General features: G+C 41.6%; 1 protein-coding gene across 3 annotated transcripts in view; it reads right to left on the minus strand.

The window, feature by feature from the left end:
* The window catches only part of cdh4 (cadherin 4, type 1, R-cadherin (retinal)), a 212901-nt gene that overhangs the window by 55730 nt on the left and 132431 nt on the right, over positions 1 to 24740 (minus strand). For all 3 annotated transcript variants that reach the window (XM_063474658.1, XM_063474657.1, XM_063474656.1), the window contains 2 exons: positions 24366 to 24592; positions 15479 to 15661 (listed from right to left, as the gene is read on the minus strand). In XM_063474658.1, the coding sequence (XP_063330728.1) occupies positions 15479 to 15661; positions 24366 to 24592 (410 nt within the window). The remainder of the gene's footprint in view (positions 1 to 15478; positions 15662 to 24365; positions 24593 to 24740) is intronic.

The following is a 24740-nucleotide window of genomic DNA, read 5'->3' on the forward strand; positions in this document are numbered from 1 at the left end:
ACGGGCAAATTGTTATGTTAAACGGCATTATCAAAAGCATCTGTGCATCTGAGAACTACACAGGCATCCTTGAAAATCGCTGTGTTTGATAATGTCTCATCTTTTCCTGCTGTTATACAGTATCTGTTTTCTCTTTGTTGAACATGAGGGAAATGGCAAAACTACATGCTTTTTAACTTCCTCTTAAATTTCAGTTTTGCATTGCTTTGATCCCTCCTGCTGTGTGCTTGTCACTCTTCAAAGCTGATGTACCCTGCTTTTGATGGGGAAGAGGAATTCAAATAGTGTGATAGGCCATCCACACAAACATCCAACAAAATGACATAGGAGGGAATAAGAAAGTGGAGGATGAAAGAAATGGAAACATGGGCTGACAAAATGGAAACAAAATTTCCAATTAGAGAGAATGTAGGACCTCAAGTTTTTGCCAGCCTCCCAACTTTTCTTCCTGCGGAATACAATAACAGCCTTGCGCGCGCGAGAGTGGCGACAAATGGGGTAAAACCTGTCAGTTAAGTGGCGTCATGAGAAGGGAATGGTGCAGATGATTTTAAAAATAGTCACATAGGCGCCCTGTGAGTGGAAAGCTGCAGAGAGCTCAGGTTTAATATCTCTCAAGCGAGAGCCACTGACAGCCACCGTCGCACACAGTTATCCCTTATACTCATAAAGAACAGCACAAAGGCAGGCTAGTCCATTATGGATCGGAAACTGAATAGGAAATGAACTAAGCTCCTACAGCTTTGGAATATGGTCTCTTTTTTGCCTTACACATCCTTCCTTTCATTTGATGTGCAGTCTGTATTTTTGCTGCGTATTAGTTTGTCTGTCTCTTTCTGTCTCTCAGCCCCATGTGCCCCATTCTCCCAATGCTCCCAGCGGGAAGGAAGCAGTGAGAGTCCCATCAATACAAACGAGCCGGGTTGCCACCTGAGAAAGGTTCGTCTGCTCCGGTACTGGCACTGGTCTTTTTTCACTTTCTAATACAGTCAATTGAATTGAGTCCTTTGAATTCTTAAGGTTTCCTGAGGTAACGCTTCTGTGAGAGAGATTTGGATTTAAAGATAATAGAGTCAGTTTTTTTTTTTCTTTCTTGACAATTTAAGAAAACAAAGCTAAAGCCTTTTGGGGGTGATGTTTTTTCCCTCCAGAGGAACTTTTCCTTTAATGTGATGTATAAGAGGAAAAGACAATCCAGTTAGAGGTGAGTGTGATAAGAGCGGGGGAAAGCTTAGAAGAAAATCTCTGAGAAGGCAGAGGCATCGTCAAGGAACATGTCTTTTAATGAAAAGCAGAAAGCATTCAGAATGCCAGCAGCATATCCAATAAACAACCTTCAAACAGTGTTATTTTTTCTTTTTCCTTAAGATAGGAAAGTCTTTGGAGGACAGATATTTCTCATCCTTAGCATACTTGGATCATGAATCTGGGGGTGGTTCCACAAATTTGGAGTGTGAACTTTTCTGACATCTTCCTCTTAAACTCCAATATCCTCCATAACCATCCTGCATGCCATTCATCATTAACCAGTGAAGAGAAAGAAGTCCCACAGCTTTAACATCATGTACCTGCTCAAAAATAGATTAGATGTTCTGTCAAGCGCACACACTCGCGCGCACATCACTGCCTGCACCTCAGACCATTAGCCAGACCGAGGAATGAAATGTAGGATAGGAAAAAGGGGCAATTAGAGGGAGAACAAATATTAATGGAAGTTAAGAAGTGACTCACAAACCCAATTACAGCATTAGCCAGGCAATTTAGATGAGCTCTGCAAGAGGCGAGAATCCTGTTGAAATGTACCAGTGGTCTCTCTGCATTAACAATGGCATTAATTCCCTGATTCGCAGCGTGGGAGAAGAACAGAGCAAATACAACTATTCTGTCTCCCTTAGAAAGAAATTCTGCAATAGGAATGAAACAGGCGGAGAGGTTGACGTACTTGTCTCACCCCACCCCCACCCCAAGCAGACCGCAGACCCCCAGAGAGATTTAACTCGTTAAAAAGCGATAGTCTCCTACTCTACGCAGGATGATAGGTAAAGCGTATTATAGGTCTTCCAAGCAAAGAGAAATTTGCCACAAAGATAATTATAAGTGAAGACATGACTGGCTGCTGGAAGGCTGACTAAAGGGAAGGAGCAGAACAAACAGCAAAGAGATGTAAGATAGCAGACAGAGCTACAGATGGAGGGAGGGAGGAGCAGGGAGCTTTTTGCTGCTCTTGCACTTTTCCTCTCCATCTACCTCCTCTGTCAAATTGCATCCCATAAACCCAAGCTGCTGCCACATGCTCCCACGGGAGACCTGCGTCCGTGACAGCCTAGCCAATCAGCAGCACCCTGAGGCCAGTTGAAAGCCGTTCTGGCACGCCTAAGGCTAGCAGCGTCCAACCAATCAGTTAGAGGCCTGCCTTGAAAGGAGGGCCATGCTTGGCTCAGGGAGCTGCCAAGGCTGCCAATGAGCGCCCAGAGGGGAGTTCAAGTGGCTCAGAGGGAGGCTGCCAGAGGGGTCAGAGTGGACGAGGGCAGACTGACAGTTATTTAGTGAGAGGCTGAGCTCTGTGTCACTCACAACAGCACTCAGCCTTTGTACTAGCAGGCCAGCTCTAATGGGACTGTCACCTTCTAATTGTCCGACTGGGGATGCTGAGAATGACAGACACACACTTTCACTCAAACGCACGGACAATGCAGAGGGACAGACACGCATCTTCAGACAGGCACAGAGCGACAAACAAAAGCCCCCTGTGCACAATTTTCCTTTGTACACAAATTCTCTGCACTTATCATGTCGGAGATTGCGTTTCCTGAATCTCACAAAGGCAGGAGCGACTTGACTGAACTGTCCTCGCACCAAAAATCTACGGCTATTTCAAATACTATTCAGTGGTGATTATGTGCACCCAAAGAAAAAAGAATGAAGCTGTGATGTTTCCTCTCATCTGCCTCTTTAGCGGGCAAATCTAGCCAGCAGGTAATGCTGACTGCCTGGTGTTCTGGTGTCTGGTTCTAGCTTGAAACAAGGTTTATGAGACTGGTGAGAGAAAATGTAAACATTAAAGATGCAGGCTATAAAACAGGATGCTAAAATGCTCTGCAGAGCTGAGTGGAACTGAGGCTTTGGGTGGTAATTCTCGGTGGGTTAACCCAATTACAGAAGCAATGTATTCCACTGCCCATATAAATATTGATTAAAGAAGCATTACAGTTTCTTTTATGGGATATTTATCTATTTATATGTGGCCACTTCTAAATCACAGACAATGATTTTCCATGTGAAAGCGCCGAGAAGTAAGCAAGGCTGCAACATTCTTCCGTAGCATGCATCATTTCATGACAAAGATTTCTAGTCCTAAACTTTTAAAAGTTACATTATGAGCTGAACACTCATGAAAGAGTTGTTCCAAGAGCAGGAAGCAGTAATGAGGCCAAGAAGGAACAGGATCAAATGACGCAAACAGTCTAAGGCCTCTAAAATTTAATCATCTGCCAGAGCTGAAAAGTGCATCATACTTTCAGGACAGCTCCAAAGGGAGGACCTGTACTCTAAGAAGATGGAAACAAGCGAGCTGTTTTGGCAGATCTTTTGGAGAAGCTGGGTTAGACAGCACTTCCCCATTAGGAAAAGGTAAAGTATGCAGAACTACATTTAAGGGAACTTTATTTCTGGAAACTGTGTGTTATTATTATGGATGATTCAGCACCAAGAAACTCTGGGATTCTGGGACGCAATCTGAGGAATTGTGTCAGGGGAAAAGAGAGTGAGCGATGTCCTGATTTAAACCAAAGAGACATGTCAACAAACTCTGCCCCTTGAAGCTAAAAACTGAAGTGAGTTTTTACCACCAATAGATAGGCTCGAGAAAACAAGAGTGGAGACATTTTAAATCTTTGACCTCACCTTTTCACTTACAGGATAATGCTGTGATGTTTGTTGTTCCATTCAATTCTAATTACATTATATAAAAATGTTACACAGCCGACTGCTGTGGGGTAATAATTTGGACAGATAATGTGATGACTGGGACTCAGGAAGCACTCTGTAGGAAACTGCAAAATCGAACCACTGCAGCACTTAAAGAGCTTAATCCAATTAGGCTCTACATTTATGCAATCTCAGAGTAAAACTCAAAAATGCTCCATGTCTGAGACGAGTAGAAATCTCTCCGGATATTAATTTCTTTTTCACCTCATTAGTGTAACCTGGAGTCAGCTGACAAGTCTTGTTAGCACTGTCCTCATAAGAGGTGTTAACAGCGTAAATAAAGACATAGATATAAATTACAGTCATAGTCTATTCAAGAACTGAAGTTCATATCAGATATGACTTCTCGCCAATCAGCTGAAACCAGCTGATTTCATGTACAGTCACCAGAACGTCTGATTCTTGTTAGGTCTTAAAATTGAGTCGAAAACACCTCAGATGAAAAACAACACTTCATGTATTTGAACAAAATGAGGACGAAATGCAGATGTGAGGTATGAAAAACTTAAGTACCCCGTTACCACTTCCTGAGGAATTAATAGGGAAATAGCTGCCAAACCAATGCACTTGATTATTTGGCTCATCAACTGTGACCGACTCTATAAAAGCAGATGTTTTCTCAGTTTTCTGGTCTGAAGTGTTCATGTGTATGTTAACACAATGCCAAGGAGGTAAGACTTTAGCAATGATCTTGAGAGACAATTGCTGCTGCTCAATCAATCTGGGAAGGCTTATAGGGCCATTTCCAAGTCCATCATTCCACACTGAGAAAGATTATTCACAAATGGAAAACATTCAAAACAGCTGCCAATCTTCCCAGGAGTGGATGTCCCAGCAAATTTACTCCAAGGTTAGACTGTATAATAATCAGAAAAACTGTAAAAAAATAACCACAGCATCTCAGCATATCATACCAGCAACCATGCATGTGGTGGAGGGTGATGATTTGAGCTTGTTTTACAGCCACGGGCACCTTGTAGTCATTGAGTCCACCAAGAACTCCTCTGTATACCAAAGTACTCTAGAATCAAATGCAAGATCATCTTTACAACAGCTAAAGCTTGGTTATTCAACAGGAAAGTGATCCCAAGCACACCAACACATTTGCAGTAAATGCAGAAGAAAAGAATCAAGGTGTTGCAACAGCCCACTGAAAAATCTCGACCTCAGCTTGATGCTTCGATCAGGATCACGAGAGAGCTCTGAATAAACAAATGCCTGCAAACTCAAAGCACAGAAGCACCAATGTGAGACTGATATGTCATTCTGAAAATGATTGTTTTCATATTTTAAGGTTTTGCTACTTAAAGTGGCTCTACAAGCTACACGGTATAAATTTTAAAACCGGATGAGAACCAGATCATTATTTTTTATTTTATTTTATATCATTATACATAAAACCTTAGAATTAAAAGAGAGGGCACTTTTTTTCACTATGGCTGTTGTTGAATATACAATACTTTTGTAAATCCTGATGTGTTTGAGGCCCTAAAGTAGGTAATTTGAAAAGTTTGCCTTAAAGTTGGTTTCCTACAGTATCCTTGAAAGCTCCCACCATCAGCACCGACAGCAGCAGAAGTGAATGGATGCAAGTACAAGTGATTTCCATCTAGAAAGTGGGCTGCAGGGAATAAGTAATCAGTGTTCAAACTTTTTGGGGAGGTGAGGATTTCTGCCAAGTGTTAAATTTAGATAAACCAGCTTTTGAATAATTTAATATACAGAGGTGCCTTTTGTCCCGCTAACGCAAACAGCCAAAAGCTGGATACAGGGATACTGACACATACAATGGTGTATACACACAGTGTATGCACACACAAAGTAGACACACAAAGTAGACACAATGTATTTCAATGCACAAGAGATGCAATAAAACTGCAGACAACACAAGCGCATCCAAAAATCATATTACAAACTCATTATGAGCTGTAATGAAATACACTGAGCAATGCGAGGTTGTAAATACACCACCGTGTTTTCATTTTGGGTACTGAGCAAACAACTGTACAGACATTACAGTGTCATTGCAAATGAGCTAACTCTCTCCCCTGCACATAAAATATAAACACATAAACACATGCAGATTTTAGTTTAAAAAAATACCATTAAAAAGCAGACATTCCTTTGGTTTTAAAAGTAAAGGTCACTCGGATGTTGAAGTGGTTGGCACACATAACATTTGTTTACTAATAAGTTCCTACTGCACTTATTCAGTCTGTGACACTTATGATACTATGCTATATTACAATATATATTATATTATATTATAATATAATATAATATATATTATATTAGAATATATGAGTGAGCTATTAAAAAACATAAACTAAATCTTACTGAGAAGCTGGTTTAGACAAGACCTTAATTTTACTTTCAAATGTTGCCGTACGATAAGAAGATGTAATAAACGCATCATTACAGTGAAATTTAGTGCAATAATAAATGGTATAGAATAATGCGCCATAACAGAAACAGCAAATACAGACATTTTTCCTTCATGTTTTCTCTTGGCTTGTGCAATCACATTTAAAAATAACTGTCCACACTCAGCCCAATTATTTCCAACTCATTGTCCTAACCGTGGGTCAGGGAGGAAGCCAATATTTGCAGCCTGGTTAAATGAAAAGGGGAATTTTTTCTCTCCTATATTCAGACTGCTTTCCATCAGTTTTGCCTCATTGGCCCCAGTGTAGGTGCAGCAGGAGACGGTTGAGATGAGAATGCCACAAATGGCCTGAAACTAATGTTGGCCTCTCTCACCCCGCAGATTTACAGCACTCTCGAAAGACTTTCCATTTTTTTCTTTTCTTCTTTTTTGTTTCAATCTCAGCCTGTCCCCCATTCTCCCTTTTCCATCTACCATCCTCCCCGCTATTCAGTTCCTCCAAAAAAAGGGGAGTAATTCTTGCTATCTACCTTGGTATCCATTTAACTCAAGCTGTTTTTCAACCTCTCCATTTCCACTGCACTTACATCTGTCATGTCAAATAATTTGACAGCGAAAGCTTTGAAGCATATTCCATTTGAACACAATGGTAAATCAATGCCATCAAAGCTGCACCACTTGAAGTTCTTCATGACTGAAATGCACACGTCAAGGTAAATATGGCCTGCAGTAGAATGGAGCTCCTCTACTCCACTGGTGTCTGCGAGCGAGCGAGGGAGACAGAGAAACAGAGAGAGCCATTTCCATTTGTTTCAATGAAGAAAAATTGGCTCTGAGCAACTGAACCAGGATATTGCAATCAAACCTTTAACAGTGCGATGGTGTTGGTAATGTGAGAATGATATGAAACATAACATGAATAACTAATGAGTGTATGTATGAATGATTAACTAAATAAGACTAAATCCATTCATCCATCCATCCATGCTGTTCCACTTATCCTTATCAGGGTCGTGGGGGGGCTGGAGCCTACCCCAGCTACCATAGGGCGGGGTACACTGGACAGATCGCCAGTGTGTCACAGGGCTAACACACTGAGACAGACCACCAGCAGGAGTTTCCATTGTCAAATTTTTAGCAAGCACCTGCATGGTGTGGTTTACAATAGCATGGATACCTGAAAAACAATGGTGCTCAGCACTTACAGAAGGAACTGCTGATTTATGTTGATTTATTTTAATGATTTTGAAGAATAAATTTCTGTTTAGCTTGGATGTAAATGTAGCACGTCCCAGCATGATGTACGTCTGCTATAAGGAATTCTTTCTAAATATTTATTAAGATTTAAACTAGAAGGGACTGGATCAAAGCCGTCTAAGGCAGAATTTATGATCCTGCAGAGGTAGCACGTTCACTGTCCGCTCCAGTCCGAGGACTGCCCACCTGCCTGCAGAAAGCTTTGTTGCCAGATCAAGGCAGTATACAAAGTATGTGGTACAAGTAAGACTGGTCTGTGGGCCTCTCTTGCTTGTGCTGTTGTTGGTCTGTCAGCAAGTCGCAGAGAAGAGTAAAGTTATACAGTGACATAAAAACTGCTAAAGAGAAACAGAGTAGTAAACACAATGAAACGTGTCCACTGTAGCCACTGTCTGTGCTTTTCATGCTGTATATTTTATTTTTGAAGTTTTTGATTGCGGTTCTCCCGCTCCTGGTGAACTCCAATGTTGCTCCCTGCTCTATGCCCACTTGTCAACCAATTAACATTCGGCAGGCGCTTACGCCATCTGCGTTCAACGACAGCGCAGTCAGGGTCTTGGAGGGCCGCATAAAAGTGCATCTAGTGGGTAAATAGTCCCCTCCTCCCTCTGTCAGAACGGAAACATGTATACAGATGGACTATAAATTATGATTAACTGGCACAAACCACATATCCTAGTGCAGAGGTGTCAAAGATAAGGCCTGGGGCCCAAATTCGGCCCAGCAAAGACTCCAATCTGGCCTGCTGGACTGATGGCATAAATTTTAACTGTATTTTGAAGCTTTTTTTAATGATTAAGGCCTCCCTGTGGCCATTTGCATGTATATTAAACCAATGTAACTGACAGCTAAATACATAGTTAAAACATGTATATTTTACAGTTAAACCTAAGCTGTCATGCTGACAGATTGCTTTTGTTTACTACAGAATAATTACTTTATCATGTACAAAATCTGAGACAGTCTGCTGAAATCGCACTTCTTTTAGTTACATTAATTTCTTTACACTGACCGAAAGGGGAGTTTAACTGGTCCGGCCCACTTAAGATCAAAGTGGGTTGTATGTGACCCACAATGTAAAATGAGTTTGATATCTCCGTCCTATTGCTAATATTTATACTCTGTCTCATGGAGCTATGACTTTGTCCACTCTCACTAAATCAAAGTAAATAAATATATAAATAAAAATACTCACACTCCTTCAGATATGTTATTTGCATCATTTGATAGCTGCAAAGTTGTAATTACACACCAATGGTTAATTGGTCTTTCCAAGCCCGATGAAGCTTTACGTGAGAGCTTGAGTGTAGAAACGCGAGAGGACAAAGCTCAAAGAGAGCGAGTGTGTCCTGAAATCAAGTGTGAGAGCTTTAAAGGTTGTTCTTGGCTACTTCTGAGACCAGCGAGATAAAGCACGGAATCCCCCCAGCTCCTTTCCTCGGCAGCCTGTCAGAATGAAGAAATATGTTGCAGAGAGAGCCGGGGACAGACAAGCACACAGACCAAGAGAGTCGCATCCCTTATGGTGCACTGCTTTCCGCTCCGGCCGAGGTATAAGGCACGTCTATACTGTGGTGCAATGTATGTAAGAGCATGATCAACCTCAGCACTGACGCGGTCACAAGTATGCAGAAAAGCCTTAATCCAACAAGAAAAGGGGATAAAAGAGGGTCCATTTCTCCAGCAGGGCAGCACAATTTGGGCCCTCCTGTGACACTTCACGGCCCCGTTTTGTGTGTTTATGTGTGAGGCTGAGCGCTTCCATGCTAGCTGACACGCCTGTGAAAGGCGATTTCCGTAATCCCGAAGTGTAAGCCTTACTGTACAAATGGGCGTAAGGGACTTTGTGTGTGTTAGTGTGTGTCTGTGTGTGTCAGAAATGGTAGTAAAAGCTGCATCTCTGTGTGGGTGACTGATAAGAGGCAGTGAGTGAGGAGAGATTAGACAACCAGCAGACAGCCACAAGAGTGTGACATCTCCATGAGAGTCTTGCTTTAGATTTTCCTTATTTGTTTTGCACTGGTCGTATTAGGGACCGGTTACATACCAGTATAGTCAAATTCTCTCCTTTTGATTGCGAGAATTGTGACATTTTACTTGGAGAATGACAGAGTGGTAGATGGGCTGCAGAGTAAAATTGAATTCTTTTGAGTCCCGGGGCTATAACACCAAATGTGCTCTGAAAAAAATACTTACAATTTAAACTAAAACTGGTATTATTGAAAGAGAAATGTGTGACTGGAATCATTACTTCAGACCGGTGATACATGCCTTATTTTTCTAAAAATGTGCTCAGAGTGAGAGAAGTAAAAATTTAGTTTTGAATTTTAAAATCAATTACTTTTTCATTTCATTTCCATGCGTTTCCCTGTTTCCTTTTCATGTTCGACTTCATAACAAATTCAGCAGCAAAGGTCTGTTTGGAGGGTTAAAAATCAATTTGACAACCAACATGTGATTATATAGTCTAGGGTAGTGGTTGAAAAACCTCGGTAATCCTATTTGGTTAAACTGCGCTTTGTTTTTGTCATTGTTTGCACAGACAGAGGTATCTGTAGTGTACGTATGACAGAATTCAGCACTGGAATAAAGTACTTCAGCACACAAGCTAACATTCAACCAGAATGGCCTGAAGCGACCTCAAAGTTTTAACAGTAAAAGTGACAAACTGGTGAAAGTCTTCACAGAGCTCCAGTTTGAATCACAGAATAGAATAGACATTGGACAGCAGACATTATGATATGCAAGAGCTGATACATGATTGATTCACAATCATAAACGTACTTAATGGCTGCTAAAGACATTGATGAGTACACAGACTCAGTCTGCGGATTTATCAGAAAATGCGTGGAAGATGTCGTCCCATCCAGAACAGTTAAATCCTTCCCAAATCAAAAACCCTGGATTAACAGAGATGTTCGCACAGCACTGGCGGCACGGAGCACCGCTTTTGCCTCCGCGAACACATCGGACTACAAACACGCACATTACCAACTCCGGAAGACGATCAAAGCAGCCAAACGTGAGTACAGGGACAAGGTGGAGCAACATTTTGACAATCCTCGGAGTATGTGGCAGGGACTAAACACGATCACAGACTTTAGAGGGAAAACCAGCACACCGCAGACCACGGCCTCTCTGTGTGAGGATCTGAACGTATTCTACGCTAGATTCGACACAGCGAACACCACGAGACCGGACAGTGTGCGCACCGTGGATGACGTCAGTGCGCACACTGTGTCTGAGGAGGATGTGCGGAAGTGCTTCAGGAGGGTGAACGCACGCAAAGCTACTGGTCCGGACGGGATTCCCGGCCGCGTCCTCAAGTCATGCGCGGCTCAGCTGGCTGGAGTGTTTACACACATCTTCAACCTTTCCCTCTCTCTGTCTGTAGTCCCAGCCTGCTTCAAAATGGCCACCATCGTCCCTGTACCCAAATCCTCCACCATCTCCTCATTGAACGACTGGCGACCCGTAGCCCTGACCCCCATCGTGAGCAAATGCTTCGAGAAGCTGGTCAGGGACTTCATCTGCTCTGCACTACCCGACTCACTGGACCCTCTACAGTTCGCATACCGCCACAACAGGTCCACTGATGATGCCATAGCCCTGACACTCCATGCTGCCCTGTCACACCTGGAGAAGAGAGACACGTATGTGAGAATGCTGTTTGTAGATTACAGCTCAGCATTCAACACCATCGTTCCCTCGAAGCTGGACAGGAAACTGCAGGATCTAGGACTGAGCAGCTCCCTCGGCAGCTGGATCCTTAACTTCCTGTCTGACAGACGCCAAGTGGTCAGACTGGGCAGCACCACCTCATCCCCCATCACACTGAACACTGGTGCTCCACAGGGGTGTGTACTGAGCCCTCTCCTGTACTCACTCTACACCTACGACTGCACGGCCACTAGAAACTCCAACATCATTGTGAAGTTTGCGGACGACACTACAGTGGTGGGTCTTATTACCAACGGTGATGAGACGGCCTACAGGGAGGAGGTCAGCGCCCTGACCCACTGGTGTCAAGACAACCATCTCACCCTCAACGTCGCAAAGACAAAGGAGTTGATAGTGGACTTCCGGAGGTGCAGAGGAGTACACACCCCCATCACCATCAACGGCGCCGCTGTGGAGAGAGTGAGCAGCTTCCGCTTCCTTGGTGTACATCTGGCTGAGGATCTTACGTGGTCAGTACACATAAACAAAACAGTGAAGAAGGCGCAGCAGCGCCTCTTCTTTCTCAGGAGACTGAAAAGATTCGGCATGAGCCCCCGCATCCTCAGGACCTTCTATCGCTGTGCCATTGAGAGCATCCTCACTGGATGCATCACCACCTGGTACGGCAACAGCACCGCTCACAACCGCAAAGCTCTCCAGAGAGTAGTGCGGTGTGCTGAACGGATAATTGGAGGTGAGCTTCCCTCCCTCCAAGACATCTACAGGAAGCGGTGCCTGAGGAAAGCGGGGAGGATCATCAAGGACTCCAGTCACCCCAGCCATAAACTGTTCAGACTACTTCCATCAGGAAGGAGGTTCTGCAGCATCCGGTCCCGTACCAGCAGACTGAGAGACAGCTTTTTCCATCAGGCCATCAGACTGCTGAACACTTCATAGACACCTCACCTTCACTACTGGAACTTCAACATTATGCACTCCATACTGTATATAAATACCACTGTTTTGCACATACCAACCTCTGTATATTTTATATATCTTATTTTATTGTTTACTTTATTTCATTTGTAAAACATGTATATACATACTATATACACACTCAAACACACACACGTAGAAAAACATACTGAATGTGTATACTAAATAATGTATATACCTTTACATATTGTACATATATTTATTACTTTTTAGATTAGCCATTTTTATATTTTGCTTGTTTTACATTATTGTATTTTGCACAACTCTGTTGCTTGTGAAGCTCGCACACAAGAATTTCACTCACATGTACTGTACCAGTGTACCTGCACATGTGATGTGACAATAAAAGTGATTTGATTTGATTTGATTTGATTTGATTTGATTCCTCGTGTTGTTATTGTCTGCTCCCTCCTCTCTGTTCACAGTTCACACTGATCAAAGTCTGTAATAACCTTAAATAACCGTAATTACTGTGAAGCAGCATTACTCACGCCTTCCACAAGTGTATTCACGACACGCTTGTTTGTCGATGACTTGATAATCAAAACCCACATCTTCCTTTTCATTATTACCAAAACATTCCATGTGACAATTAAATTTATTTGTGTATTCTGGCTCTGATAACACTTTTATTACAGCTGCCGAGGAGGTTATGGTTTTGGTTATGTTTTTGGTAGCATTTGTCATTCTGTCTTTAAGCTTGACAGCTTGAAAAGTTTTGACGGGAAAAAACTTTGCAAGGCTGCAGAGTGGGGTCGTGTTAACAATCCATTATAATTTGGCTTACATCCACCAGGGGCTTCAAGGTCAGCTCAGTGATTTATTGGTCAAAATTTGACAGAAAGCCTTAAAACTCAGAAACTATGATTCTTACAAATGTGGTGTGTATGCTTAGCAAATAGAAAGTACAGTACGAAGATTTAAAATATCATGTCACATTTGACCTCTGACCTCTCCTTCAAGAGAGAAAGATCAAAGTGATAAATCTTTTTAAATCATAGGTTTTTAGACTGACAAGAACATGTTGGCACTGGATACTTTTTGAGTACACGATGTACATGTACCCCGTTCCTGAATATGTATAATTTCTTGGGGAAAACAAAATAAACTTGTGATCAAAAACTTTTTTCTCTTGTTACTTGTAACTAAACATTTAAACAAATTTTACTAAACAGTGAAATGAATGCTAAAAATGCACTATAGCCACATAGTAATATTAAAAAAATAGTTCCTCAAACCCTTATAATTATGTGACGTATATTTAAAACAGGTTTAAACAGGGCAAATAACAACAGCTTGTACTTTGCATTTGGTTTTACTGCACACTAACTTCTCAAAGTACACTTAAAAAGAACAAAGAAAGCAAAATCAATATATAAAAAAAATACTGTTCCCTTAAAAGTAAATACTGCCTGGAGTGTGAGCTGCCTTGGTGGATATTTGCTCTCTGGCTGCTGTATATAAACCCTTAATAAATCCAGATGTCTATGTATGTAAAAGAGTGGGGATCAGTGCAGCAGCCAAAAACCCCGACCTGGTTTACAAAAACTTGTCAGTTCTGCTACATATTCAAATAACGCCTTATTAGCACAAATTTCACAAAGTCTAATTTATAGAGACCTGAGCTCACGCACAGACAAAAACGGCCTGGAGGCTGAATTGATAAAAACACTGTTAAAGCTCACAGCATCATAAAAGGTAAAAATGTCTTAAAAAATAAAGTTGTTTAAATATGGACACTTGGCTTTACTGTTTGCATTCTCAGTGTTTTATCCACAGCTTTTTACATGCAAAATTTTGCATGTTTTGTATCTATCCACATGTCACAGCTAAAGAACTGAAATGTGCACAACACCGTCCCAATAACAAAACAAAACTGATTGCATCTTCTTTGACAATCAATCCTTAAAAAAGTGTTTGGGCTCCCTGTACACTCAATAACAACATGGATCTATAATCCACAAAGAGATGCACTGTGATGTGAAAAAGTAGTGGAAAAGCTATATTAGAAGATGTAGAAATCTCACTGAGAGAAAATTGGTATTCTGTAGCTCTGCTCTTCTGAAACCAAGCAAGAAAGTTATATGTTTGCTCATTTCAAAAAGAGCTCGACCAAAATATTTTGCAATTTGATGTTTCTTTCATTGGGTAGATACTGGGTTAAGTCACCTTCTGTTACAAGGTTGTTTACAAGTTATTTAGCACAAGGTTCTCCACAAACGTGAGTGTGAGATTGAAGAGGGGACATCATCATTTGGCCGTCCCCAAACCCAGTCATGAACGGCTCCACAGCGCTGGGATATCACTGCATCTAGGCAGGATTCTGACTTAGAGGCTTTCGGTCACAATCCTGCAGATGGTAGCTTCGCACCAGTGGCTCCTCAGCCAAACACATACATCAAATGTTTAAACTTGCAATTCCTCTCGTACTGAACAGGACTGCTATAGCAACGACACATCTTCAGCAGGGTAAAACTAACCTGTCTCGCGACGGCCTAACCCCAGCTCATGTTCCATTTAATGGCACTCGTCTTAGTCTTCACACAAGTCAACAAAAAGCCAGATCAGCACTGTTTTCAGTTTTATTCCACCTTGACCTCGAGGCAGAGGTCTTGCTCTCCTCCCTTGACTTTTCCTTCTGTTACGTCTCTGACCTCCCTATGCCTCGTGCGAGAAAAACATACCGCCTCTAACTTTCTCCCAGAGTGATCACTTTAGATGTAAATATATTTCAACTCTTTGACTTACAGTAGCCCTAAAAACTTACTCCTTTAAACAACCCTATTTCCAAAGAAAGTATATTTCCCCTTTTTTAAAAAAAATATTTTATTTTTTTGTGTTCCCCAGAAGCACAGCAGACAAATCACCAGGCATCATGACTTAAATCAGAGACAAGAGCTGTGCTTTTTTGCCCGCTGGGTGTGCTTGATAGAAAATCTCAAAATGTAGAATCTCTCAGCCTCATGGTGATTGTAAGAGATATTACAAAATATTCCCCAGTCCTCTCTCTTTCTTTGCTTTGGTAAGTAGTTTGAAAGAAAACATGGCTTCTACCTGGCTCTTCTTTCAATCTTAGCTTTTCGCTGCAAAGATAACTATACAAAAGTTACATAAAAGTTTGTGGTGCATCAAACATATTTCACATCAGGAAAAGACACATTGTTTGCTGAAGTTACTCAGACTGTCACTTACTCTGACAAGCATATGAGGGAAAGGTCCTCTGGAGTTTTCAGGCACATTAATAGGCGGGATGACCCAGTCTCGCTTCTGTCGCCTCAGCCCGTTGGCAGAGGAGCCTCTCTGATGTTTTCGAAGGAACTTGATAACCCTGGGTGGTGAGTCCCAGACTCTTGACAGCATTTCCTCAATGCCAATCTGAAAAGAAAATGCCACACATACCATAATATATCATGTCATTCTATGTCCTGCACTGAATTATTTTGCGTAATCTTTCATTTGATATTATTTTTGCCATGCCGGGCTGGAAGGTGACTTTACAAAGTCCTGTAAAATGAAAAGTTTTCTCTGCTAAAAGTAAAATACCTGGTGTCAGTGTAACAACAGGTTTTAGGAGAGTGATGGAGGCAGGCACTGGGAAATATAAATAAACATTCCTATGAATGCGGCTGCATCACAATTCCTGCCTTTGGCATGACACCTGAGCCTGCCCAAGTCCTCAGCTTCTGCCTCAGAAAGTGAGATTTCCCCCCAGGCTGCATAGCTGGGTTTTGTCCATAGAGCTGCTGTGCTTTGTCTGCATCCCAGCACAGATTTTTGCAGACAGACATGCTTTCCTCCCATCCCTGTCCTCCCATGCAACACTTTGCCCAGACACAACCCTGTCATCAAATCAAATAACGAAACACTTTTTTTCTTTGTTTTTGTTTTTTTATCATTATTTTCGATGTTGTCGAGAACAGTCCACATAGATACGGTAGCGACTAAATCATGACTATGCTCTGGACTGGTATTCTGTTTCTCAAACAGTGTGTGTTCTCTTATTTTTGATGTACTTTCAAACATCATACCGACCACAGTGGTGGGGACAAGTTGTACATTGCAGTGCATGGGCGAAGACACTCCACCACACTGCACTGACCTCCCCCAGCTATGGCTGCAGACAGAAGATTGTGTTCTTACTCATCTTGCCTGGTGAAATAAGGGTTAGAAGGGTGTGTAAAAGACTGAGTGTTTTTCCCCGGATCCTCTATGGTGTCCTCCTGTGTAATATGGCTATATTTCTGTAATCCACCTATAATCCTATTGTTGTCTCTGCACCCCGCGTACACACACACACATTCACTGGCAGTGTGTCGCTGTCACCTGAAGCACAGTGGAAATCCTCCCGCTCGTCCCACCTGGAATACACACAACACAGTGGCACAGGCATGTGTGCGCATGAGCAAACACAGACGAGTTACCACGCCAAACGCAGGCCGGCAGTTCATCCTATCAGCGCACATCTGCTTTCCCTGCGAGGGAGGCAGACTGTAAGCTACACCCGAACAAACACAGTGAATATTTTTCATCTTTTGTTTTAACTCTTCCCTCATTCACAGCTCAGAGAACTGGACCGTAAGCTCAAGCTCAGGCTCTGAGGCAGCAGGGGCTGAGGGTTTAGCCGGAACACCACATAGGGGAAGCGGGGCAACCAGGGGTGAATGGTTAGGGGACAGAAAGAAGAACGAGGGGACCAGATGTGTTTCCCAGATAAGATGGCTCTCATTCTAGCTTCACTCATCCAAAACACTCACAGGTACCAACTGGCACAGTGGAGGCAGCGTGTGCCAGGCCCATCCACGGTAGGCAGGTGGAATTAGTCTCTGTCTGTGAATTTGAGAGTGTTTCTGTGGCTGAGTGTGTTAGCAAATGTCTGTTAAAAACAAAAACAAGGGAAAATAGGCCGGCATATCAACATGACAAACATACAACAGAAAAAAAGCCTGACTCTCTCCAACCGGAATGATGATGATTGAGAATATTTATACAGGCGTATATGGACAGTTATGACATGTGCCATAGTTCATCCTCAGCTATGTTCAGTTTGGTTTGCTGCTCCTATGATAAAAACCCTTATCTACTTTCCCGGCTATCAGCAGAAAACACAATAAATGAATGGATACTCTTTATCGATCTGCCTACTGATGAAGGTCTGATGATAACAAGGTTGAAGAATTCCAATCGGTCGGGCCTCAACATTCCTTGGAAGGAATGAAGAAGTGAATAAGAGAGACAGTCAGGCAGAGTGACAAACAACCAAAGGGAGATATCCTTTATTGTAAGCCTGCTTGTGGATGATATCAGTATAGTGGCTGCATGTGACTGTCACTTTCAAACAGCATAGCAGATGACAGGCTGCTGGCATCCTGACAGACCCAAAATTACAAAGAAAAACTGGAGCACGCTCTCGGTGGGCTTGCATGGAACTAGGTGCACATTAGGTTTGGGATTTTTCTTTTTTGGTCTGAATAGTGAGTTCAGTCATGCCTGTGCGCACATATGGAGAATTGTGTGTCCCAGCCTTAATGCAATGTGCAATGCATGTGCGCACATGGGCAATTGTGTAAAAATAATGCATGAACATATGTGCGTGGTGAGTTGTCTGTGAGTTTGCACGTCTCAGTGTGTGTGATTGTGCGCTTGAACACATAACAAGGAGTCAGTTAGTGTGCCTCTGATGTGCCGGAGGCTCCTGAAACCCAAAGGCATGCAGGGCCAGCTGGCACCTCTCTGCTCCCAGGCATGTTTCGTGTTGCTGGGGCAGTCTTCAAGCCCGCAGTCCCTGAGCCCTGAAGCTGACATCTGGAGGTTATCAGTCTGACAAACAGGCAGAGCCATACAATAAGCGTGTGTGCTCACTGATATATCTGCTCTGAAACATTTGATTCAGACCTTTCGATTTTTTTACTGCAGCAGTTTCCCTTCTAGTTTTTCATTAATACAAAAAGACATCAGAGCGCTAGTCTTCAATAAGAAGAATGTTCCTTGACATCTTTTATCAAAACCTAAATTGAAGAAAAAAAGACATTTAAAAATAAAACTTTCCAATCAAAAAAACAGAGAAAAGAAAACAAAAGTTGAAATTTTAGTTGTTTTTCTTTGACTGTTGAGAGTTGCAGCTTTCCAGGGAGGACTGTCAACATCATCAGGCTTTAATCACAAAGTTAAAGCAGAATGAAAAAAAAAAAGCAAGCATCCAACCCTGACGCTGTTTTCAATGACCGCTGGACCCCAGGGTCCTACGTTCCAACCTGCTCTCGGCATTCGCTGTAATCTACCTTGAACAGGTGAGGCTTTCTGAGGAGAGTGTGGTTAAAATGCAAATCAAATAAGCACTAAAACCTGTTCCGGCAACCGGTGGACTCCAAATCCAGTGGTGCATAACTGATGGGCTCTAAGCTGGTGGAGAAGGCAAACCAACGTGCCATGAAATCAGTATGAGTTGGAGAGCACTCAACGAGAGGCCCTACCTGTGTGTGGTGCGATAGCTTGAGTACATAAACACAGCGGAAAGGGCTTTCAGGCCAAAGATGCTCTATACTTCAATTGCTCCGGTATTGTACACTGGGAAAATTAAATGCTAAAATTAACTGGTGGAGCACATTCCTGGTATGATAATTTCTGCCTCTGAAACAGAACAGAGATACTAAGGTGGTTATTAAAAGCAAATCAGCGCACTCTCGCTGGTGCTATACAACAAAGAGAGCACAGCAGGAGAAGAAAGCCAAAGTATATTCAGCGATGAAGCCAGATCATCCGAGTGCAGATGAACCAAGAGCACGATTTGTTACACTAGTGCACCTCTCAAAACAAAACGAGCTGGTGTTTGAGGTGTGTGTCTTTTAATCGCCACTGGGATAAACGAGGATATCTCGAGCTTTTTATATTCTTTGCTACTGTTGCCACCGTTTATTATGCAGAGATAGGCTGCGGTTAGGTGATGTGATTATGATAACCCCTTTTTCTAAAATAACTATTGACTTTCAGAACAAAGCCATGGGCTCAGATAACAACTGCTTTCCTCTGTGGGTATTTATTGAGCTAGAATAGGAAAATGGGCCACCCAGTTCAACAGTACTGCTCTGAACTGAGAAGTTTTAACGTCAATTCCCAGACATCATGTGATGTCACGGCACTGAAAACTGTACAGTGTACAGTAATTACACAAGTGCTAAAACCCTAAAGTTCATTTTGACAAAAGAAGCAAAAAAAAAAAAAAATTATAGCATCTCAAGAAAAGGCTAAGACTTTTGTGCTGGTGCCACGGATTACACGGCTAAATATACTGCACTGCATGGCACTGTGATTAGTGTGAAATTGTACATGGTAGCGAACTTACCTGGCAATCTTAAAAAGGTAATTTAAATTATTAAATGAAATCATTGTCTCTGTGAGCATGTCAGCGAGTGGGTTCTGCTGCTCGGTCAGGTGACACTGGAGCCGCTAAACATTCTGGCCTTTGTGCCTTGAAATAACAGCCCTCCTTTAACGCTTTCCCTCTTGGACGCCTACTAGAAATAAACCTTGTATCTCTTTTCTGAACTCAGCGGTTTCTGTCATATATCAGGCCTGCTTCCAGAACAAAAAGAGTGGGTGTGCGTCAGAACTTAGTGAGGGTAATCTCTGTCTATCCAGCTTAGTAGAGCTACCCTTGGAAAAACCTGGAAACTATTCGAATGGTCATCAAATCAATATATACTGAGGTGTCAAAACCCATTGTTAGGGCACAGGGGCGGTCGTCAGATGTCATCTTTATGGGGATAAGAGTTAAAAAAACTGCAATTTCTCGCAATAGAAAGACTTGTTTGGTTTTGCTTTGTAGCTTCACTTGCTGTTTAGGTTTAGGAAAAGATTGGCTTGCATTACAATATGTTGTTTTACTCACCCTGCAGACTGAAAAGTGATGCTCACCCATTGTGTTCAAACATAATGCCAAAGGATGCTTTACGAGTATCCATGTGTGACAACTTGGGACTAATAGAGCCATCTCGCTCATGCCTAAACTCGGAATAAAACTAAAAACTGGAGTGCCTATGGGCTCTCAGTCTTGTTGCATAAATTTCTGTGAAACTGCTTCGGGTAACAATAATGTCATTATTTTTGTCTTTCTCTTAAGCTCTGAGTGTTTCTGCACTAGTTTGCTCGAGCAAGTTTTTGCTTAAAGGAGGGAGACTGGACAGCATGACCTCGCCTACAGTCAGAGCATCCTGCAGTGTTGTGTAACATCATAGGAGGCCACTTTCAAATCAAACTCTGTCAGTTACCTGGGCGAATTCTCTACCTTCTGTCTGTGTGACAGCTAACACTAAAACCCAGATGAGTCCTTTCTGATACCTACTAGTCATAAATAGTAGATGTCAGCGAGGACAAACAAGTATGAAGTGTGTGACAAGTACTGAAAATATATAATTTCTTCTTCATCTTCTTCTTTTTCTGGCTGCTCCCTTTAACCCTTTAAAGCCTGAACCACAAAATAATTGTCAGAAAATACAAATATTTGAGTGTTTCTTAAACATTTTCACAAATTAAAAAAAATGAATACATATCTACATCATCATAATAACAATGTTGGTCCAGGTTCAACATCGCAACTGACCAATGAAGTTGTCTGAGAATTCAGTTAGCATTTGCCAAGAAGTTAGCTAATGCTCTTAAAAACTATCACTAGCAAACCAACACGAGTAACCTAAATTTGGCTAATGGGAAACCTAACTTGATGATCCTGGACCAACATTATTATGATGATTCGGGAACAACACCAACATGGGGGGATATCAGATACACAACTCACCCCATCCCTAGCATCCCCCTCTGAATACATGGAATTTAAACAGTGAAAAGCATAATCTTTTCCATATTTTTGGTTCCTTAAATGGGAATCCCTTCACCTGTGTGTCTGTTATTCAAAGTTACCCTATAGTACACACCCTATTTTAACAAATACATTTTCCAAGACTATGCTATTGATGAAACAATTATTTACTTTAATTTCTCCTCAGGGCCCAGGAACAATTTCCCACTCACGAGACTGGAATTAAATTTTACTGTTGCACTGTTCCACCCGATTTATATCAAGTGAGGAGAAAGTGACAGGAACACATGTAAACACGGCTGCGGCGAAGAATGCACACTGTACTGATTTTCAAATTTCCATGTGATTAGAGAAAACACATTTATTTATTTTTTTGTTCAATTATTGAATCCTTCTCCAGCTCCACGTTGCAAAGAACATAATTATACGCTCAAACTACATCACCTGGTCTTCGCAGACTCCACCAGAGTGGAACATTAGCTCAATCAATGTCAATTATTTCCCAGTCTCCATTATTGCACTGCCAGGAGTGGGCAGAATTTTAATCCCCACTCTGGAATTGCTTTAGCAACATGAGTCTTTGGGCTTTTTGTCATGATTAGAAACATGACTGAACATTAAGCCCAGTGGCATTCAACAAGTAGTGCAGGAAAAACGATAATGGGTTCGTCGCTCAACAAAGTGCAGCCTAGCAGTGGAAGCCGGTAACAGTGGCCATACATTTGCCCCGTCTAGCTTTACAGTCTTTGTTAGCTAATAGACCCTTGGTAGCAAATAGGGCCATGTGTCTACTTGTCACGTACAGCGAAGCACTACATCTTTACTGCTGTGCATAAACTGTGATTAAAATCTTACATTAGAGACAGCTGGAAACACAAGATCTTGCATTTCACCCTCTTCATGTTTTGCTATGTAAAAACAACTTAACCAAAGGATAGAAACCTTTATCACAGAGATACTTTGAAATAAAAGTCAAATGAAAAATAATCAAATGAAAAAAAATCAAATGGAAAAAGCGTATCTGAGCAAAAAATAAACAAATAAAAAAATTGGATTGCAGGCTGATTGCATTTTATTGAGACCAACTCCAGATTCAAATCAGCTTATGAAATCTAAATCCTTTCAGAATATTTTTTTTATTAAATATAGTGAGGTTTAGCTCTCAACATTTGTAAGCCATTAAAGCTGAAAACTAAAGCAAAGATCTGTAATCGTGGTTTATTGGCTGATTAGACTGAACCAACCATGTTAATTTTCACAAGTCTGTTGCTCCAATCTTGAAATTAGACGAGCAGCAGAACATGTTACATGAAATGTTTATTAAACATCTGTTGCGCACTTACTTCCACAATTCGTTTTTATTTATAACCTACTTTCTCCACAAGCACTCTACATGCAGAGCTATTAAGTCAATAAAATACATTATTTGTTGGACAATGACACAATTCTTGCAGTTGTGCCCCTGAACATCACCACAATGGGTTTTAAATCAAACAATCATTTTGGGATTAAAGTGCAGACTTTCAGCTTTAACTCGAGGGGTTTAACAACATTTTTTTTGCATGACCTGTTTCTGAATTACAGCCATTTTTATGCACAATCCTCACTTTTCAGAGGCTCAAAATTAATTGTACAATTGACTGATTAAGCAGTTTCATGGCCAGCTGGGTCCTGCTCCCTTATTATTTCATGGCAAATGAAGCAGACATAATATCTTAAGTTGCCTCAAAGTGCCAAATTTGTATTTTATAGCTTTTTGTGGTGATTTATGTATGAAGCTCATCATTAGGCTGATATAAAACCCCAAAATAAAATAAACCTATTAGAGAGTTTCCAAACCTGGTGTATTTAAAAGGGCTTCAAAGACAACAGAAGGCAGCTGAAGTGAATGATCGCAGAATTATTTTTGTGGTCAAGAAAAAGAACTTCATAGTCTTTTATTGAGTCAAAAACACCCTTGAGGAGGCAGGTATATGATTTGTAGACTTTGATAGTGACTCTGCTCAGTTCTGAAAAAAAAAGATCTGCGCACAAATGAAATGAAGTTTAACTTGTATCAGAATGATGAGAGAAACAGGTCGTGATCCGAAGTATAGTACATTACTTATCAAACATGATGGAGCAAAGCTCTAACACTGATGATGTGGCTGTTGATAGAAGTAGCAGGATAAATTGTAAAGTGTACAGGACTGTACTCTCTGCTAATGTTCACCCAAATGCTGCAAAACTGATCAGACAGCACTTCACAGTCCAAATGGATAATGACCCAAAGCACACTGCAAAGGTAACATAACCCGAGCTTCTCAAGGCAAAGACATTGGATATTCTTGATCCGTCACCTGATGTCAACCCAAAGAGCATGCTTTTCAGTCTCTAAATACAAAACTAATCGCAGAGACCCTCAAACAAGTAAGTGAAGGTGGCTGCAGTAAAAGTCTAGCAGTGCATCTCCAGGGAGGAAACACAATGTAGTGGTGTCCGTTGGTTCGAGACTTAAAAACAATCCTTATAGTTAAAATTATGGTAGCTTGTCCAATTAATCTTGAGGCTCTGTCGCTAGGGAACCGTGTACAAAAATGACTGTAACTTTTGAACAATTAATGCAAAATTTTTGTAAAACCCCTTGAATTAAAGCTGAAGGTCTGCACTTCAATCACTGTTTGATTTGAAACCCAATGTAGTGGTATAGAGAGGCAAAACTGCAAAAAGGATGTCTTTGTCCATGGCCAAGAGGAAAGAAAGAAAGAAAGAAAGAAAGAAAGAAAGAAAGAAAGAAAGAAAGAAAGAAAGAAAGAAAGAAAGAAAGAAAGAAAGAATCTCCTTCTTCCTAAAAAAAACTTGAACACTTTATGGAAGTGATATTAATTAGCTGTAACTCATTAAATATAATCAATTGTTAAGTACGAGAAGTGTGTCACTGGAACACTCCCTATGTTGCTCTTTGCAAGTAATAACTGTTAATAATAATCGCTGGCCAAAAAAACACCCATTAAGGCAACTGACAGATTGTTTAGTTTTCACAGCTTACAGGTACAGCAAGTACCCATTGTTAACTGAATACAGCAGAGTAAAACGGGCCATCCAAATATAGAAGTTTACTCAAGCCCAACACCTTTCACCTTTGTTTTGTCCTGTTTCGTTCTCTTTTGTTTTTGTCAATAGTCAATTGTCAAGCTAGCAATCTTGTGATAATAACCCACTTCATGAGCCAGTGTAATAGAAGGTTATGACCCTGTATTTGTATTTGTCTTTGCAGATTCTTATTACCTTTGTGAATGGCGAAGGATGCGGATGTCCAGCCAGGGCCAGTTTAACAGTGGTCTCCCAGATGTGTGGGTCATGGAGCCCCCGGGCTGTTACCATGAACTGGACAGGCTCTGACAGGTTGGCCACCTCCTGCTCGGCATACACAGTCCCATCTGGCCGCACGCTAAAGTTGGGGTCGCTGCTGACGAAGCCGACCTCCCTGTTGCGCTGGCAGTCCTCAAACTTTACTGCGGAGAAAAGGCAAAAGAGGTACAGAATTAGCGAGCAGCACAGTGAGATTTACTCCAAAAAAGGTGTTTGCCAATCCTTGACACATCTGGCAGGCTAAAGATTAACCGGCACCCATCAAGACATGTCTTGAAATATCTCGTCCCT

Source organism: Pelmatolapia mariae, linkage group LG5 (assembly GCF_036321145.2).
Source record: "Pelmatolapia mariae isolate MD_Pm_ZW linkage group LG5, Pm_UMD_F_2, whole genome shotgun sequence".
NCBI lineage: Eukaryota > Metazoa > Chordata > Actinopteri > Cichliformes > Cichlidae > Pelmatolapia > Pelmatolapia mariae.